The sequence below is a fragment of the Schistocerca serialis genome, chromosome 9, assembly GCF_023864345.2.
Source record: "Schistocerca serialis cubense isolate TAMUIC-IGC-003099 chromosome 9, iqSchSeri2.2, whole genome shotgun sequence".
NCBI classification, from domain to species: Eukaryota; Metazoa; Arthropoda; class Insecta; order Orthoptera; family Acrididae; genus Schistocerca; species Schistocerca serialis.
In genome coordinates, this window is record NC_064646.1 from 431244767 (window position 1) to 431265900 (window position 21134).

The following is a 21134-nucleotide window of genomic DNA, read 5'->3' on the forward strand; positions in this document are numbered from 1 at the left end:
ATGTTTCAATGGATTGCGTATCCATCATCTTTAGTCGAAGTTGATGGATATGCAATCCATTGAAACGTTGCAACGAGAAGACGACGCCACTCGGCTGACAACCCGTGAAGATTTCATAACTTGTAACCAGTGACACTTTACTTACCTTTGTAAGTCTTTTCAAGTTATAAGCAATACCAATATTTTAAACAATGTTGTTTGATGTTATAGATTCAGATTGTATATTATCCCTTACATGTCTCATTTCAAACTGTAAAAATCTTCCTCACTTCCTTAGAAATTGTTCAAACATGTGAATATTTCATTTTGTGTTAGTCGCTATGCACTGTGATCAGCAGTTTTCTTGATGTCAAAGATGTCGATCTGTTCTGTTTCGTCGGGGTGAGATACGGCATCGCACTGATAACATCAATGACTGATCGATGTTTTGTAGTATAACGCAATGCCGAGTGAGCACGATGTTACGAGTATAACTTGCTACTAACTCATAATTTTCAGTGGCTGCAATTAATGTTCCTGCTCCCTTCCTCCGCAATTATATTTTTGATCATTTATTGTTTTGACCGTCATGTGCCATTGTTTTTCAGTAAGTTGCTTGAAACCTGAAAGTCATATTACTTTTGAACAATTTTGATTTTTACTATTCTTTTAAAAAGGTTGATAGAAATTTGCATACTGAATATTTCCATATGTGCTGTATTCTTAGGTTCAATTCCAGCAGCGTGAAGCGTTACAGCTTCGTCTTTTTGGTACTACTTTGTAGCTGCAATGACCGACAATTTTTTTTAGTGCACCTACAATGACCAATCTGGATGTTGCAGGCATTATTCACTGCTAGGCCATAAACGGCAGTGGTTTCATTTTATCGTAATAAGTGTCCCTATTCCCTTCCTCCCACATTCTAAAGTTTTATATTTATTGAGCTATTTGTAATTTTGATTTTTCTTTGTGATATTGATTTTATCCTTTTGGATGAAAATTATATGGGTCTTCTGCGCTACTTCGATTTGCTTCATTTCGTATATTCAAATTCTAACACCTTTAGAATGTAGCAGCTTCGGCCTTGTTGCAAATACTTTAATATAGATTACATAGAATATTTCGTATGGAATTATATAAATGTTATTCCCAAGAAACATCTGAAAAAATGTTAATTGACTTTAATACTTTACATTTAATATTTTCTTTCTAATAGGGCTACTAAATCCCTAAATCTTTTATAAAATCCGTTTTGTGAATATGGTTTATACAGTAAGGTATCAAAAATAATGTTTCGTATTGCTTCTGCGATTTGTCAACATATCACTTATCAGATTACTAGAATGTTATTTGTGTGAGTATGTAGTTGGAAATTTCGGAAAGTTGTGGTAAGTTCCTATGGGACCAAACTGCTGAGGTCATCGGTCCCTAGGTTTACACGCTACTTAATTTAACTTAAACTAACTTACGTTAAGTACAACACATACACCCCATACCCGAGGGAGGACTCGAACCACCCGACGGGGAAAGCCACGTGAACTGTGGCAAGGCGCCTGAGACAGCGCGGCTACCCAGCTACGTAGTTCAATTTGTCTGCGTTGTAGGAATTTCTCCCTTTGCATCTGCTAATAAAAATAAAGGATTTCAGGAGATTTCATATTCTGAATGGCAAGAGAGTCAACAGAAAAATATACGTGATCTCCGACCTATAATAAATCGTAGTTACATAAAAAGGGCTTTTCATTGAATGAACGTTTATATATTTGACATGGCGATATATTTTAAGATTCCGATTCGAGATAATTACAAAATTACATGAAGATAGTTCATTACACAGTTAAATACAGACGACACATTTTACAAGTTTTCCGTTAACATATTACGTTAAAGTGTTCTGACATAAGATTAAATCATCTTAGAATATTATTGAAAGATCGGGTGTTGTTTTATACAATAAATACAAATATTTTCAAACAAATGTGCTGTTCGCAGAAAATATGATCCCACCGTTCTCCAGGGCAACCTTTGCGCTTCTAGACTGCCTTGTATATTTTCTTGCATATAACATCATTGAGCTGCATAGTCTGAAACAGAGGTTATTATTAAAAATTAATCAATGTAAAAGAAATACGAAACTGCTTAGAGGACATACACGAATTGGCTTTAGGTATATGGAACACGGTATTAACAATTTCACATTTTTACAGTTCTTTTTTTCCCTTCATATGCGCAGAAAGAAAAAGAAGACACATGAGATAGACTCAATTTATTTCCAAAATTTTTCGAGTTTGATGAAGAGGAAGACACTACATTTACACAACTCCTTCTGTGGACAAGCGTTCTGGACCTTCCCACTGTTGGTGTGAGAAAAGAATTAATTAAAAGTCTTGTGTTTGATAATACTGAAAGTCGAAAATTGTGCTGTTTCCGAAAATAAATGTTTTTGGCATTTTTCATAAAGTTGTGAGGAGTCCAGCAACCACAAACGAGGAATTCCAGTTTTCACTTTCACTTTTCTAGTCACACAGAATAGTCCTTGATATCAATACTATCTATCATTTTTTTAAAAGACTATTTCAATGTTTTACGACATCTGATTTTTTCTGATGCAGTACCAAAGCTGCAAAATGCTGTTACTGTTCGTATGAGGTGGATAAAAGATATACTCTGTACCCTTTCATGATGTAAAAGGGTTATTTTATTTCAGCACCTATGGTAAGTATGAATATGAGAAAGGATTTGTGCACATCTACCGATTTAAACCAGTTGGAACTGTGCTGACAAGCGTGTTAAAAGTGTTAACCATACAACATAATTACGTGCCCCTCTGCGTACTGTTATTAGCCGCAAATCTCGTTTAGTTAGCTTCAAACGTTCGCAATATAGCAGGTATTACACGACCCTACCTGTGGGGATGCATGTCACAAACTGAAGTCCAAATGGCTCTGAGCACTATGGGACTCAACTGCTGAGGTCATTAGTCCCCTAGAACTTAGAACTAGTTAAACCTAACTAACCTAAGGACATCACAAACATCCATGCCCGAGGTAGGATTCGAACCTGCAACCGTAGCGGTCTTGCGGTTCCAGACTGCAGCGCCTTTAACCGCACGGCCACTTCGGCCGGCAAACTGAAGTCCAACGCCAGATTTTTCTGTCTGTGTGTTACGCTAAATCTTAGCATGTACTGTAGGGATTTTGATGTGGTTTTTCATTAATTGATAGACTGATTGACAAGGAGGGTTGGTGTAAGTCGATACATACTACAAACAAGTCGTCTTTTCTTGGATAGTTCGTGTTGCTGCACGAACCCGCGCGTGTCGCTATTGTTTTATATAAAGCTGTTCGAGTTACGAAAAGGAATGCCGACGGGACATGATGGTATTTCTATACAAATGGTTAAAAAATGGTTCAAATGGCTCTGAGTACTATGGGACTTAACAGCTGAGGTCATCAGTCCCCTAGAGCTTAGAACTAATTAAACATAACTAACCTAAGGACATCACACACATCCATGCCCGAGGCAGGATTCCAACCTGCGACAGTAGTGGTCGCGCGGTTCCAGACTGAAGCGCCTAGAACCGCTCGGCCATTCCCGCCGGCTACAAATGGTTAAAGGCCGAGGCATAGTAATCTAAGGTTATTTACAGAATGTTTGCAAAAGAAAACAATTCTCCACACTTGGAACAGAGCTAAAATAGTTCCGCTTCATGAAGGGAGACAGAAAGATTGCATAAAGAATTGCCGTCCTATCAGCAAAACTGAAAGCGCATTTAGGCAAGGAAAGAGCGTACCACAAAAAGTTATTCTCAGCTCCTGTATAGGAAAACATCAGACCCTCTAATCACGAAAGTAGGATACGTGTCAACACAAAACCGTACCTAAACCACTGTCTATCTGTTCCTGACGTCGTACAGTTTGCGCTTTGTAGAAACAAATTTAACGACTGGTCGAGGAACTCAATAAAGCAATTCTGAAAAGAAGACATAAATCAGCTTTAATAATGCTAACATCAAAAAAGACTATACAAATTACTGAGTTGAGGAAGTTTTGTATTTCGGGTAGCAAAAGGTTACGACTGATTTAGCAGCATAAGAAAGAATCAGAAGCATGGAACTCCGCAGGAATTTATCCAGGGGGGAGGGGGGGTGGAGGGTGGACGCCGCGAGAGGAAAGGGGCGTGTGCAACGCTCTCTAAAATTGTTATTTTTGATATAAATCACTGGGTCACCTTCGACGTGTGTCATGCCACAGAACAGAATTTTATAGGTGACACAAAAAACTTGTCGATTCAACTCTAGAAGTGTGATTAATAAAAAAGTCATGCGGGAGGAGGGGCGGGGGGGGGGGGGGCACAACGCCTGACAAAAGAAGGTCGAAACGATGTTAGAAGGTATCCCATGACTTTCAGCACCTCAGTGTGCAGCACTTGTGTACCAGCATTATAAAAGGTAAAACGTAAGTTTATCTGACCTCACAACGGTCCTTGTTCTCCCTGTTTAAGTGTTCAGACCTCGAGAATTAATTTTCGTGAGGAACTTCACCACCAGATTCGAAGGATTAACTGCACTACTACACTACTGCAGACAGAGTCAGTGGCAAATGAACAATTCCAAGCTTTCGTAATAGTTTTCTTTCAGACCAACAGGATTGCTCGGGAGGTGAAACAGTCATGTCTCGCTGCCCTCGGGCAAAACTGGCTCCACAAACAGATTCGAAGCATTGTTTTGAACACCCTGTGTAATTTATTAACATAAATTATTCTCAGCTTCTCCAACGTTGCTTTCCGAATTTTGGAGTGGAACTGCGGTCCATTATCACTTATATTGTGTACTAGTTTGCTTGAATGAATAACGTAAACGTTTTTTATATTATCCGCTAATGCTCTCCTTGAGCTTTTTCTCGAGGGGTACAGTGCTACAAATTTTGAACCAACATCTAAAACTACAGTCACTCATCACTTTAAATTTAAGTACATCTCCATATGCTTTGATCCAAATACATCACATGTTGTCAGGATTTAATTTATACATACATACCATTCTAACACACAGTGGTTTATCCACAGAAACACCTCCAGTAGCTTTACCAGAATAAGTCCACACAGCTTCTTTTAATATTAAGATTTTATGTGCAACAACAGCATGAGGTGGAATAAGTTTTGAAGACACAATTGTTGAAATACTATCTTTGCCGTCTCTAATACTACCGATAGTGACCCAGTTCTGAACACCATGAATGTCAACAGTGGTTAATGCAAAATCAAACTTAGTATTATGGCATGTGGCAGGACCACAGAAGAATTACCGCTAGGTAACACTTGTAGCCGCCACATTACAGTCAACATCAGCATCATACAGTTATTTATATAGTGTAGTATTTGTAGGCTGCCAGTGACAGTGAGACGCTCATGGCATACACCCTTGTGTTATTGCAAGAGGGGCGTAGATGTGCACTGTGGTTTTGTCTGAAACATTATCAGGAATGAATGGATAGATCTCTCCTTCTTTATATCGGTTGGAGACCTTAGTTTTTTTTGGTGCCCATATGCTTCCAACAATTTTCTCAGTCTTTTCTCCACATTGTTAAATATTAAGAATTCCCTGAGATCTTTGGTGCATTTCTTTATCCCAAAATGTCCATAACTTAAATAAATATATAAAATTAATTTGTCTACCTCATTTTCCAGCTAATCAAACTTACAGTCACTCGAATCAGGATCAATCTTTTGATATAAAATGTACTAAGTAACATTTCCTTACATTTACTTCCCATCATTATTCCACTAGATTAGTGTTTCATTTGAAGTTTGCTCTTTGTGCATGTTTTGACTAACCTTTGGGACATGATCCCCAAACTTCCTCCTTTTATGTGTAAAGTCTTCATCTCTTGTGGTTTGGTTTCAAGTACTGTAACGACATTCATGCCAACTAGCAACCTAGACAGGGCCGCGGCTACAATAGTTTCTGAACCCGGCACACAAATAACTTGGATATCATATTCCTATGGCACTAATAACCATCTTTACAGTTTCCCACATCTTAAATTGCTGTCTGACCAGAACGGTAATGCTATATGGCTGGTGTATACGGAAATTTTCTACCCATAAGTTAATATCAAATATTTTTGAAAGCCTGTTCCATAACCAAAGCTTCTTTCTCTGCCACAGAGTAATTTCTTTTCCATTTGTTTAGAATTCTGCTAGTAATACTGACTGCCTTTCTTTCTTACCCTATAACCTCAAATAATATTGCAGTAATATTCGGACACATCTGCACCTAATCAAAATGACTGTGACACATCAAGTGCGACAATATGACTGATCTACATAATTCTTCCTTAATTTGCGCTGTTTCTTTCCTGCATTCACCAGTCCACATTCGAAACACACTGTTCTTCGTTACGTCCAGCAGTGTTTTGACAATCATTACCTGATCTATAACAAATTTGCAATAAAATATACAAAGGCCTAGGAAACATTTTATTTATTTTCTATTCTTGGGGCCAAGAAAGTCCATAATAGCTTCCATTTTCTCAGGATCTGCTCGTATTTCAGAAGATCAAGTACTATATCCTAGAAATTTTATTTCCTTTCTTACCAATTTTGATTTTTACGAATTTAGTGTAATGCTCTTGTCTTTAGATGTCGCTAAGAATTCTTTTAATACTTGATGATGTTCATTCCAACTTCTTGCGGCTATTAATATGTTGTTTGCATAGAACATTGCCTTCACCAGTGAATCCTCACCCAACACTGTGTCTAACTTTGAAATAAATGCTGCAGTCGATATTATCAGGCCAAATGGGAGTGGAATCTTCATCCTTCCCCCCTCCCCTGACAAAGGCTGTGCTTTTCCCGCATACCTCATCTAAGAGCACTTGCCAAAGTTATATGTTAAATCAATGCTGCACATTACTCTTGTGTCATTAAATTTCTATACAAATTTCGCTTGAGACTCTGATCGAGCCATTTGTGGCACTATGATCTTACTGATAGCACCTGCACCTAGCGCAGTTCATACCCATACGTCTTGTTTCAAAACCACTACTAGAATAACTAATTCCATAACCTCTCAGTCAATCATCTCTTTACCAAATATCTCTCTTGTCCATACTGGGACAGGATGTGGTCACATTCTAAAGGCATCATGTGATATAACCTTAAATTTATGCACAATGTTTACCATCAAACATGGTTAACTCATTTGCCTCAGTAGCAGTCAACTCTTTTATTTCTGTAACCCTTTGATGTATCTTATTGTTAATCTCAGCATGTATGCCATTACCTGAATGCACAAGTATATCTTCCATCATCGATTCGAACTATCTTTCTTGTACCTCCCACAACAAATGTTCCCACATTATCTTTACTTTCATCTCTGCATTCTTCTCTGTAGGCATTTCATACCTTCTCCATGAATTTATTATTTTTTTCTCGTATACAGTGATTTTACCTCTGGCAAAATCTATTTTGTCTGAGTTGCTCACTTATCAACCAGTTCATACTTGGTCTGGGTACTACCATTGCATTAACTGTATAGTTTATCCCAAAGGCTAACAGAATCTTACTTTTATCTCCACATGCTGTGACTGTTCTTATTCCTTGTACCTGTAACTACAGGATCTCATTACTTACCTTAGACCTAAATGAACGTTTTATGGTATGGTACATGTTTTGTATCCTGAATCCACCATGGCTGTCACCTTTAAATGATACAGCTTTATACTAATTTGAGATTGAAATGCTTCAGCAACTTCTCTCATCCTCCTTCATCAGTGTCTCTTTGATAATATTCCTTGTATCATATCATAGAAAATTAATCTTTTGGTCCTTCCCCACTTGTAGTTCATTTCCTCATCTAAACGTACTGTGAGTTTCTGGGAGGTTAAGCCTCCAATTCATAATTCCCATTATCAAGGCGATTATAATCTCTAATGAACGCAGTGGAACGACTCATCATTTGTGAAGAACAGCCTAATCTTAAACTAATTGATGTCTTTAATCATCTTAATAGTAAGGAAACCATTAATACATTAAGTAGCTAAATGACAACACAGATCAGTGTAAAAAGACATCATTTCGATGGCCAAAAATGTCAAAATCAGACCCTATGCTTTACCCCTTCATCCTAATCAACTCGCGAATGAGGGAAATGGTCGCTGTCACCGATTAAAACAGTGCTTCTCTGTCTCCCAAGAAAGGTGGTATAAACTACACAACTAATTCGTGATATGTCCTAAAGTTTCTTAATGTCATCCACATGTATTCAATAATATTATTTGTTCATTTCTTGCGAATCCATCAAAGAGCTCTTTTTGTGGCATATTCTATGCAGTCACTTTACTATGTGTTCCACCAAAGTACATTTCACTTTCGTTAGTTCGTATTTTTTCCCCCTCTTCAACCTGTTACGCGACGCAGCAGTTTGTTTTCAGTCTCTTTTAGAATTCACAGCCCCATCTCTCCATTTGTCGTAAAGCACCGCTAGTTGACGTATACTGGATAGAACGATAGTTGCAGGCGAAACGCCCAGACTACACACACATTCACCAGGAAATGCTCCGACCGTTGTTGCAAGAGACCTGGTGACTGTGTTGAAAAATAGTGTCATGTGCTTGTGTCACTTATAAGTGTAGTGCAGCATTCAATACAATGTACTTCCCTCCACTCTTTGTCTTTGGCTTATTTCGATTATTATTTTCTTGTCTGGAGGCTCCCTTGGGCATAACGACCTCGTTAGGTATAGTGATCACCACTAACGTTAATAAAACAATGTCTTTGCTAAAATGTATTGTGCAAGATGCCTATATTCATTTGTCACGGGAAATGAAGACGATACAGTTCAGTTGTTTCATTATTAAATAGTAATGAAATCCTAAACTCAGATTGGAATTTATACCGCAGAGACAGGCTGGACAGTGAAGGGGGAGGCGTGTTTATAGCGATAAGAAGTGCAATAGTATCGAAGGAAATTGACGGAGATCCTAAATGTGAAATAATTTGGGTGAAGGTCACGGTTAAAGCAGGCTCAGACATGGTAATTGGATGTCTCTATAGGCCCCCTGGCTCAGTAGCTGTTGTGGCAGAACACCCGAAGGATAATTTGGAAAATATTTCGAGTAGATTTCCCCACCATGTTATAGTTCTGGGTGAAGATTTTAATTTGCCGTATATAGACTGGGAGACTCAAACTTCATAACGGATGGCAGGGACAAAGAATCCAGTGAAATTTTTTTAAGCGCATTATCTGAAAATTACCTTGAGCAGTTAAACAGAGAACAGACTCGTGGCGATAACATATTAGACCTTCTGGTGACAAACAGACCCGAACTATTTGAAACAGTTAACGCAGAACAGGGAATCAGCGATCATAAAGCGGTTACTGCATCGATGATTTCAGCCGTAAATAGAAATATTAAAAAAGGTAGGAAGATTTTTCTGTTTAGCAAAAGTGACAAAAAGCAGATTACAGAGTACCTGATGACTCAACACAAAAGTTTTGTCTCAAGTACAGATAGTGTTGAGGATCAGTGGACAAAGTTCAAAACCATCGCACAATATGCGTTAGATGAGTATGTGCCACGCAAGATCGTAAGAGATGGAAAAGAGCCACCGTGGTACAACAACCTAGTTAGAAAACTGCTGCGGAAGCAAAGGGAACTTCACAGCAAACATAAACACAGCCAAAGCCTTGCAGACAAACAAAAATTACGCGAAGCGAAATGTAGTGTGAGGAGAGCTATGCGAGAGGCGTTCAATGAATTCGAAAGTAAAGTTCTATGTACTGACTTTGCAGAAAATCCTAAGAAATTTTGGTCTTATGTCAAAGCGGTAGGTGGATCAAAACAAAATGTCCAGACACTCTGTGACCAAAATGGTACTGAAACAGAGGATGACAGACTAAAGACGGAAATACTAAATGTCTTTTTCCAAAGCTGTTTCATAGAGGAAGATTGCACTGTAGTTCCTTCTCTAGATTGTCGCACGGATGACAAAATGGTAGATATCGAAATAGACGGCAGAGGGATAGAGAAACAATTAAAATCGCTCAAAAGAGGAAAGGCCGTTGGACCTGATGGGATACCAGTTCGATTTTACACAGAGTACGCGAAGGAACGTGCCCTCCTTCTTGCAGCGGTGTATCGTAGTCTCTAGAAGAGCGTAGCGTTCCAAAGGATTTGAAAAGGGCACAGGTCATCCCCGTTTTCAAGAAGGGACGTCGAACAGATGTGCAGAACTATAGACCTATATCTCTAACGTCGATCAGTTGTAGAATTTTGGAACACGTATTATGTTCGAGTATAATGACTTTTCTGGAGACTAGAAATCTACTCTGTAGGAATCAGCATGGGTTTCGAAAAAGACGGTCGTGTGAAACCCAACTTGCGCTATTCGTCCACGAGACTCACAGGGCCATAGACACGGGTTCACAGATAGATGCCGTGTTTCTTGACTTCCGCAAGGCGTTCGATACAGTTCCCCACAGTCGTTTAATGAACAAAGTAAGAGCATACGGACTCTCAGACCAATTGTGTGATTGGATTGAAGAGTTCCTAGATAACAGAACGCAGCATGTCATTCTCAATGGAGAGAAGTCTTCGAAAGTAATAGTGATTTCAGGTGTGCCGCAGGGGAGTGTCGTAGGACCGTTGCTATTCACAATGTACATAAATGACCTTGTGGATGACATCGGAAGTTCACTGAGGCTTTTTGCGGATGATGCTGTAGTATATCGAGAAGTTGTAACATTGGAAAATTGTACTGAAATGCAGGAGGATCTGCAGCGAATTGACGCATGGTGCAGGGAATGGCAATTGAATCTCAATGTAGACAGGTGTAATGTGCTGCGAATACATAGAAAGATAGATCCCTTATCATTTAGCTACAATATAGCAGGTCAGCAACTGGAAGCAGTTAATTCCATAAATTATCTCGAAGTACGCATTAGGAGTGATTTAAAATGGAATAATCATATAAAGTTGATCGTTGGTAAAGCAGATGCCAGACTGAGATTCATTGGAAGAATCCTAAGGAAATGTAATCCGAAAACAAAGGAAGTACGTTACAGTACGCTTGTTCGCCCACTGCTTGAATACTGCTCAGCAGTTTGGGATCCGTACCAGATAGGGTTGATAGAAGAGATAGAGAAGATCCAACGGAGAGCAGCGCGCTTCGTTACAGGATCATTTAGTAATCACGAAAGCGTTACGGAGATGATAGATAAACTCCAGTGGAAGACTCTGCAGGAGAGACGCTCAGTAGCTCGGTACGGGCTTTTGTTAAAGTTTCGAGAACATACCTTCACCGAAGAGTCAAGCAGTGTATTGCTCCCTCCTACGTATATCTCGCGAAGAGACCATGAGGATAAAATCAGAGAGATTAGAGCCCACACAGAAGCATACCGACAATCCTTCTTTCCACGAACAATACGAGACTGGAATAGAAGGGAGAACCGATAGAGGTACTCAAGGTACCCTCCGCCACACACCGTCAGGTGGCTTGCGGAGTATGGATATAGATGTAGATGCAGATTAAGAAAATAGACATCTCGCTGCGTGAGACTTGCTGTAATCTACAAAATAATGGTTCAAATGGCTCTGAGCACTATGGGACTTAACATCTATGGTCATCAGTCCCCTAGAACTTAGAACTACTTAAACCTAACTAACCTAAGGACATCACACACATCCATTCCCGAGGCAGGATTCGAACCTGCGACCGTAGCGGTCACGCGGTTCCAAACTGAAGTGCCTAGAACCGCACGGCCACACCGGCCGGCTTGTAATCTACACTTTGGTGAAGAAAGTCGTGGGATAGCGATACGTACATATACAGATGGTGTAAGTTGGTTGGTTTTGGGGAAGGAGGCCAGACAGCGAGGTCATCGGTCTCATCGGATTAGGGAAGGACGGGGAAGGAAGTCGGCCGTGCCCTTTGAAAAGAACCATCCCGGCATTTGCCTGGAGCGATTTAGGGAATCACGGAAAACCTAAATCAGGATGGCCGGACGCTGGATTGAACCGTCGTCCGATGGTGTAAGTATCGCGTACACAAGGTACAAAAGGGTAGTGCATTGGTAAAGTTGTCATTTGTAATTAGGTGAATCATGTGAAAAGGTTTCCAACTTGATTATGGCCGCACGACGAAAACATCATCCTTCTAATCCTTCCAGAACAACAGGAATATCTCCTGTGGAATTGTGAACCAGCAAGAAAGCTACAAACTTAATCACAAAGTCACTGTCATTCACTCCAAATAACAATCTCACAGTCGATAAGAAATGAATACTGCGCTGTAAGGAATGAAAGACAAGGGAGAGCAAAGAAACTTAAAGAACTGGAAAAGGATTGGATTGGAAATGTTCAGCCTAGATGATGTAATGCTGGTTGAGACGAGACACAAATCTTCAGAAATCAATGCCAATATAAATTTTTATGAGATATACGAAGAACCCTATAAATTCACTCAGACTGCTCGCCCAAAGGTGGAGAGATACAACAATTAAAGAAATCAGAATAAAGGGGTCCACAACACTGTGGAATTAAAAAGATAATATCGTAGTTAACAGTAAGTCCTTAATCGTCTTATCAAGATATGTAGTTGATGACCAAAAGGACCTTAGTAACGAGTTTATATTTCTTACCTCATGTTTTGTGTATGAGCAAGAAATCTCCATGTATTCTGTCAATCGTTAAAGCATAAAGCTAATCTTTATCCATCTATCTCTCTGTGAAACTGAGAAAAAGCGACACAAGAAAGCAATGTGAATACTGAACAATATACATAAAGCTGAAATAAAACGAACCATACTGTGGTAAGATAGTCAACAGATGAAGTATCAGATGGAGTATTAAGGTAATTAGAAGAGCAGCAAAGAAAAAAATATAGAGTGGATGAGATTAATGACAAATGGTGCACAAATGTCTTAACATGTTATGATTAAAAGATTAATATATTGCGGTAAACAATGATAAGTATATGGACAGAGAATGATAGATAAACATACTCCAGAAATCAATACACAAACAGCTTCATCAGATAGCACCGACGAGTATGATGAGAGGATTAACAAAATGAGATAATAAATTTCCAAACTAAAGCATAAGGTAAGTCATTCAGTCGAATTTGTCACCATCATTAGCAAACAGCTCATATTATCAAGATGTAGAGGAGACTACTGAATGTAAGTGACAATCAGTGTACTGCATTATAGTAGATATTTGATGCAAAGTATATTCAGTGGGCAACGAATATTCTGCCACTAGAAGGAAAATTAAGATATTATTGAATAGAGGTTAAGTAACTTCTCCGCTAACAGTATTGATAGAGAGGGAACAATAGTAGGCGACAAGTAAGCTGGTAAGTATAAAGAATGACTAGGACATGAATGTATATAAAACTTAAGGATTATTAACAGTTAATATCATTTTTATCACATGGAAAAATAAGCATTTCAAGTTAGAACAAATATGATAAATCAAAGATGTGAGAAATTGGTTCACCGATCAACAATAAAGTACCACCATAGGGAACTGTTATTTTTGCAGAGACACCACTGAGAGAGGTGCATGCAGAATTTAATGATCATAGTGACAAGAACCAAAATCAAAGAAGCAGTAATTATAAGAAGGAATAAGGCTCTTACAAGAAAATCTATCAGGCGACTGTAGAATCTCGGCATTCTAAAAGAAAAAAATAAAGCAATGTCTGTATTGTAACAGTTGCAATAAAACACACAATAAGATGTGCATGTTAAACGTAGAAAGTCTGTAATGACAATAACTAATGCAGTATATATGGAGCTGAGGAACACTAATGGAAGTGGATTGTTTGCAGGCTGGAGGCGAAAGGATCACCCACAGCTGGTCGGCTACCCAAGGAAAAAAAAAAGGAGGAGGGAGAGAGAGAAAGACATTGTTAGAGAGAGAAACTGTCAAAGTCGCATCTGGCGAATTCAGACTCACTATCGGTTAGAAAAGACTTGCAAGCTTCGTAGTAGTGAAATAGGGAGCAACGTTGGAGTAATGTTGAATTAATATTAAGACAAGAGAAATGAGTGATTAAACAAAGTTGCAATTCTTTTCAGGTTTAACGTAGTATGACTTGTAACTAATCGGTGTTAATGCCTTCTGTTGCATGCTAAGATGCTGATTGACCTATCTGCTGTGGAGTGGAGAGAATATTGTTGAACTGCCCAGTGTCAATGAGGGACCAAGGGAAAACTGGCAGTAGCAGTACCAGCATCAAATGACCCTCGACTGGAGTTTCACTCCAGATGACTCCAATCGAAAGAAGCAATATGAATTGGAGAGACTTCATTAGATGACAAGGTGCCTCCTTATGGAAGATTTATTTTATTTTGTGTTTAGTGCTTAAGTATATGACATGGTGTGTAGAAAAAGGACGACCATGTGCGAAGAAATGGACAGTTATGATCACAATTTCTACTTATTCTTAACTGATGCTCTGTTCTCAAATCATGCCAGTAATATCGATATCCATCCTGTCCGTCTAAATTATACTTCTTCTAATCACTGAATAGCACTTTATCCCATTCTGAAGTCCATGACAGATGTCTTTCAGCAAACTACAAGGTAGCCTGTATATATTTTGGTGTTAGAGCGGGTTTCTGCAGCCGTTTCTTGAATGTGAGATGATCGTTATACGTCAAAATTTGTCGTAAACTTCTGGCAGTTACTAGGAACTGTAAATCAGCAAGAAGGTGAGAAGAATAAATGTTTGTGGCTTTTGATTTGCGAAAGAGGAACCATTTCTCTGTCTCAGATAGTTTTTGTTTTGCCCGCGTCTTCCGTTCTGTTCGTGCAGTGCGCCCAGCCTAACGTAATTATCAGTAACTGACAGTTCAACGACTTGACGATTCGACTATTAGAGGGAACCACTTACTTTAACGTATTGATTTTTGCTTTTTGGTCTCGCGAAAACGATTTTCCGTATGTCAGTGTCACAAACGTGGTTTATGTACTCAACACGCACTGTCACTAATAGTATCTGCTTACTATCTGCAGTAAAAACACGTACGCACACACCAGCACCACGCAGATCCGTCTATCTTTATTCCAGTCACTACCACCTACTTTTTTTCCCTTCATTGTCATTTCCATTCCCCATCAGGGGCGGGCTGGCAGCAGCATAAGCGCTACTCCTCAGCCAAGAGACATAAATAGACAGGAAGACATTTAAAACATAGTATAAAGGAGACAACATGGCGGAATATAGAGACAAAAAAGGCGGAACAGAAGCAAATAAGACATACAAAGCGGTGACTCACAAATCGGAGATAAAAATCTAAAAAAGTATGTTACACATAAAAAACACACACACACTACATTAAAAGGTACCAGGCAAAGTACGGCTGGACCATAAAAGTCAGTAGATCAAGTAAAACAGCCATATTACGAGCGGAGAAACAAGGAACTTCATCGACAACTATCAGGTCGAGCACTCATTAAAACCCACATCACTAGATGACACTTTAGAATGGTACCAAAACACAACACTATCGTAGCACACTGATACCGAATAAAAACCTGGGAGGATCTGCAAGGGAGGGGGGGGGGGAGTCAAGGGAAATGGGAAAAAGAGGAAGGAGGCGAGGAGGAGGGGAGAGAAAGGGGGAGGAGGTGGGTGGCGAGCCGAAGGAGGGCTGGGAAGGGAAGGGGCGGAAGAGGAAAACAGCCGAGGAGGGTGTGCAGGGACTAAGGGAGGGAAGGAGGAAAATCCACTTTGGGAGAAGGAGGGGTGAGGAAAAAGGGGCCCTGGGGAGGGGGGGACTACCACCTACATCGTTGATGTCTTTTTATACGCCATACTACTGGCATCAAAATGCAATACCATTTGACTGCATTTGTGGGTGTACTGATGTTCGTACTATTGCATATACATTGTGAACAACTATTCAAATCGACTATGTTAATTATCCCAGAAATATCCGTGCCCTTATACTACGGTAGTAGTGAGTGGGATGTGGAGACTCACAATGGTGACCTGCTCGGGCGTGAAGTGCCTGGTGACGGTGGCGCTCTTGCCGTCGTCGGCCATCTGGCGGTGGAACAGCGTACTATCGTCCTGCAGCGTGATGACCGCCTTGACGAGGGCTCCGTCGTGGCGCTCCTCCTCGAACTCCTCGCCCAGCCGGAACTTCAGCTCGCGGTGCTTGAATGACGAGCTGGACGTCAGTGTGTACATGTCGCCGTCCCGCTTCAGTTCGATGTACGGGTTCACCACCTGCGCCATCTTGCGGATTAGGTAGCCCACACCTGCAACATCGCAATGACAGTTAGCTTCGCGTCCAGTACTACACTCACGCTCATAAATTAAGGATAATTGCAGAATGTGGTGACACACAACGTGGCACTACGCAAAACTGGCGCTAATAGCATAGGCACATAGGGAACACACACGACACAGATCTGTAAGTCCACAGTATTGGTGATAAGTTGAGAAAACCGTCCCGAAACACATGTGCTACAGAAAGCCACTGTTCCTGCGTATGTAACCCGACATCAATGTGCGATATGATCACCATGCAAACGTACACAGGCCGCACAATGGGTTGGTATACTCTGGATCAGGTGGTCGAGCAGCTGCTGGGGTATAGCCTCCCATTCTTGCACTAGTGCCTGTCGTAGCTCCTCAAGTGTCGTAGAGGTTTGAAGAAATGTATTGATACGTCGACATAGAGCATCCCAGACGTACTCGATGGGGTCTAGGTCTGGAGAACAGGCAGGCCACTTTATTCACCTGATATCTCCTGTTTCAAGGTACTCCTCCACAATGGCAGTTCGGTCAGGCTGTGCGTTATCATCCATTAGGAGGAAGGTGGGACCCATTGCACACCTGAAAAGGCGGACATACTGGTGGAAAATGATGTCCCGATACATTTGACCTCTTACTGTTCCTCTGTCAAAGACATGCAGGGGTGTACGTGCACCAATCATAATCTAAATCCACACCATCAAACCACGACCTCCATACAGGTCCCTTTCAAGGACATTAAGGGCTTGATATCTGGTTCCTGGTTCATGACAGATCAAAACCCGGCGAGAATCACTGTTCAGACTATACCTGGACTCGTTCGTGAACATAACCTGGGACCACTGTTCCAATGACCGTGTACTATTTTCTTGTCACCAGACTTTACGAGCTCTCCTGTGACCAGGGGTCAGTGGAATGCACCTTGCAGGTCTCCGAGCAAATAAACCATGCCTGTTCAGGCGTCTGTAGACTGTGTGTCTGGAGACAACTGTTCCAGTTGCTGCAGTAAGGTCCCGAGCAAGGCTACCTGCAGTACTCCGTGGCCGCCTGCAGGCACTGATGGTGAGATATCGGTCTTCTTGTGGTGTTGTACACTGTGGACGTCCCGTACTGTAGCGCCTGGACACGTTTCCTGTCTGCTGGAATCGTTGTCATAATCACACGAAGGGTCTGTGCTACGACCTGCTGTGTTTGACCAGCCTCCAGTCGCCCTAGTACTCTACCTCTCATAACGTCATCAATATGTGTTCTTTGAGCCATTTTCAACACACAGTCACCCTTAGGACGTCCGAAAACGGCTGCACACTTACTCGCTGCACCTTACTCTGATATGCACCAACACACCTCTGGGTATGTGGACTGCTGCCAGCGCCACCGTGCGACGACCGCAGGTCCAATGCACCGCATGGTCTACCCCCAGGTGATTTAAACCCGCAAACCTCCCACCAGAACGTTGTTTCACGATGTATCAGCATTATCCTTAATTTATGAGCATGAGTGTATATCACCTCTAGTCGTTCTTACAGGGGTCGTGGTGCTCATCGTACAGCAAGCCCAATGCGGTTCACATCGCGGCTCACGCACTCCTGAAAACGAGCTAGTGATTCACATGAATCATAACTACTCCGCATCACGATTTGCGACCACAGTGCTCTCCACCAGCAGTATTCAGCTGTATCTGCTTTGGAAATCACACACTTCGTTTACGAAAATGGACATGCTTAAAATTGCTACGTTAGCTCTATCAAAACAAACATTTCTATGCTATGGCTCCAATATTCATGAGCATCGTACCACCCAAAATGAAAGATTCCATGTCCAGACAGCAACGACATCAGCATTTAAAACTTCCATTGGAAACAGTGTGATGCAAACTTACAATAGTATTCCGCATAACATAAAAAGCATACTGATTGAAAAAAATTGCAACATCAAGGAAGAGTTGTGCGACATAAAGGGAACGTAGTATGTGTGTTTTTACACCAGAAAGATGTTGTCTATTCAGATATCGTATAAGAGGACGTAAGTCAGGTTTGCTTTAAACTCACGCTGTAATGGTGAGCATTAGTTACCTTTGAGATTGGACGTTAGTCACGAATGCCTTTAAGGCGACACAGGCGTCGTTATCAACACCTCACTGAATTTGGCGAGGTCGTTTAATAGGGCTTCGAAAAGCTGGATGCTCCTTCTGAGATATTGCAGAAAAACTTGCAGGAATGTAGCCACTGTACGTGACTGCTGGCAGCGGTGGTTACGAGAATTTACAGTCGCTAGTAGAAAAGGCTCAGAATGGCCACATGGCACTGCCGTGACCATCGTCTTCAGCGTGTGGCTATGGTGCGTCGTATTACCTCTGCAGCAGCCGTTTGAGCAGTAGTTGGCACCACAGTGACACAACGAACTGTTACATATCGGTTACTTCAAGTAGAGCTCCTAACCAGACGCCCTGAAGCGTGCATCCCACTGATCGCAAACAACGGTCATTCGCGACAAGGGCGTATTTATTGGAGGGCAGAGTGGAGGTCTGTTGTGTTTCCTGATGAAAGATGGTCTTCCTCGGTTCCTGTGATGGCCATATGTTGGTTAGAAAGAAACCAATTGAGGGTCTGAAACGAATCTCTCTACAAGCTAGACATATGGAGTTTACACTTGGATTTATGCTCTAGGGCGCTATTTCGTATGATGGCAGGGTCATTCTCGTGGTTATCCCACGCACTCTGACTGAAGATTGTACTGCATTCAAGGGGGTGTGTTCCAACAGGATAACGCTCGCCAACATTCCTCTGTTGTAATCTAACACTCTCTACAGATCGTCGACATGTTTCCTTGGCCTGTTCGATCATCAGATCTGTCTCAAATCGATCATAAATAAGACATCATTGGACGACATCTCCAACGTCATCCACAACAGCATTAACCGTCCCTGTATTGACCCACCAAGTGCAATACGCATGGAACACTACCCCACAAACTGATATCTGGCACTTGTATATCACAATGTATGCACGTCTGCGTGCTCGCATTAAACATTCTGGCTGTTACATCGGTTATTAATGTACTGGCATTTAACATTTGCAATGGTTTATCTCGCGCTTACAGTATCCCGTGACCCAGCAATGTTAATCACGTAAACATGTTACCTAGACAAATGTATTCTCGAAATTTCATTGCTGCACAATAATTAGTTTTTGCTGTTGCGATATTTTCCCGTCTTCCCATTCTCACTTTTTAGTAAAACCCTAAGGTCATTCTTACTACACACATCAAAAAAAGTTTTGCGTCACCCCGGTTCTCAGAACTCTTGAAGATAGACGTTGGCTGTGGATTCACTAAGCCCTCCCAAAGATGTAAACAACCATACATGAGCAGCGCCTATTAGCCCGACAGCCAATGATTTACTGTCAATCCACCACGAAGGAGGTACACGGCTCGATACCGCGGTTCGATCGCGTCTGCGTTGTTACTTTTTGCCAGGAAGGACTCTCAACAAGAGAAGTGTCCAGACGTCTCGGAGTGAACCAATGCGATGTTGTTCGGACATGGAGGAGATGCAGACAGATAGGAACTGTCAATGACATGCCTCTCTCAGGCCGCCCAGGGTCTATTACTGCAGTGGTCGACCGCTGCCTACGGATTATGGCTCGGAGGAACCCTGACAACAACGCCACCACGTTGAATAATGCTTTTTGTGCAGCCACAGGACGTCGTGTTACGACTCAAACTGTACGCAATATGTTGCATGATGCGCAACTTCACTCCTAACGTCCATGGCGAGGTCCATCTTTGCAACCACGATACCACGCAGCACAGTACAGATGCGCCCAACAACGTGGACCACTCGGAATCGGCATCACGTTTTCTTCACCGATGAGTGTCGCATATGCCTTCAACCAGACAGCCGTCGGAGACGTGTTTGGAGGCAACTTGGTCAGGTTGAACGACACACCGTTCAACTAGTGCAGCAAGGCGGAGATTCCCTGCTGTTTTGGGGTGGCGTTATATGGGCCCGACGTACACCGCTGGTGGTCATGGAAGGCTCCGTAACAGCTGTAGGTAGTGCAACCATATCGGCAGCATACTAGCGAGGCATTCGTCTTCATGGTCGACAATTCGCGCCCCCATCTTGTACATCTTGTGAATGACTTCCTTCAGGATAACGACACCGCTCGACTAGAGTGGCCAGCATGATCTCCAGAAATGAACCCTATCGAACATGCCTGGGCTGTTTATGGACGATGTGACCCACCAACCACTCTGAGCGATCTGCGCCGAGTCGCCGTTGAGAAATGGAATAATCTGACTCAACAGTGCCTTGATGAACTTGTGGATAATATTTCACAACGAATACAGGCATGCATCAATGCAAGAGGACGTGCTACTGGGTATTAGAGGTACCGGTGTGTACAGCAATCTGGACCACCACCTCTGAAGGAGACCTTCGGTGGTACAACATGCAATGTGTGGTTTTCGTGAGAAGTAAAAAGGGCGGAAATGATATTTATGTTGATCTCTATTCCAATTTTCTGTACAGGTTCCGGAGGTCTCGGAACCGAGGTGATGCAAAACTATTTTTGATGTGCGTAGATGACTGTCTCTATTCAGTAGAAGAATCTTTAGAACATGTGAATTATCAGACACTTTTAACAACAAAAATACCAAGTGTCCTACCACAAGTAGTGGAGCTTTCTTGTAAATAAAGCAAAAAGTCATTTTTTACTGCAATAATAATGTGAAATTTTCTGTACTTCATGTAAGTGTATGAATGTAATGACACGCGTGCTCGTGCGTGCGTGCGCGCCGGTGTGTATGTGTGTGTGTGTGTGTGTGTGTGTGTGTGTGTGTGTGTGTGTGTGTACAGTGATACACAGTATCTATAAAGG

At 41.5% G+C, this 21134-nt stretch overlaps 1 protein-coding gene across 1 annotated transcript in view; it reads right to left on the reverse strand.

The window, feature by feature from the left end:
- Window positions 1-1837: 1837 nt before the first annotated feature.
- LOC126419165 (fatty acid-binding protein-like) overlaps window positions 1838-21134 on the reverse strand; it is a 36725-nt gene continuing 17428 nt past the window's right edge. The window contains exons 2-3 of the mRNA XM_050086292.1: window positions 15976-16256; window positions 1838-2063 (exon numbers count right to left, since the gene is read on the reverse strand). Coding sequence (XP_049942249.1) covers window positions 2013-2063; window positions 15976-16256 — 332 coding nt within the window. The 3' untranslated portion in view covers window positions 1838-2012. The remainder of the gene's footprint in view (window positions 2064-15975; window positions 16257-21134) is intronic.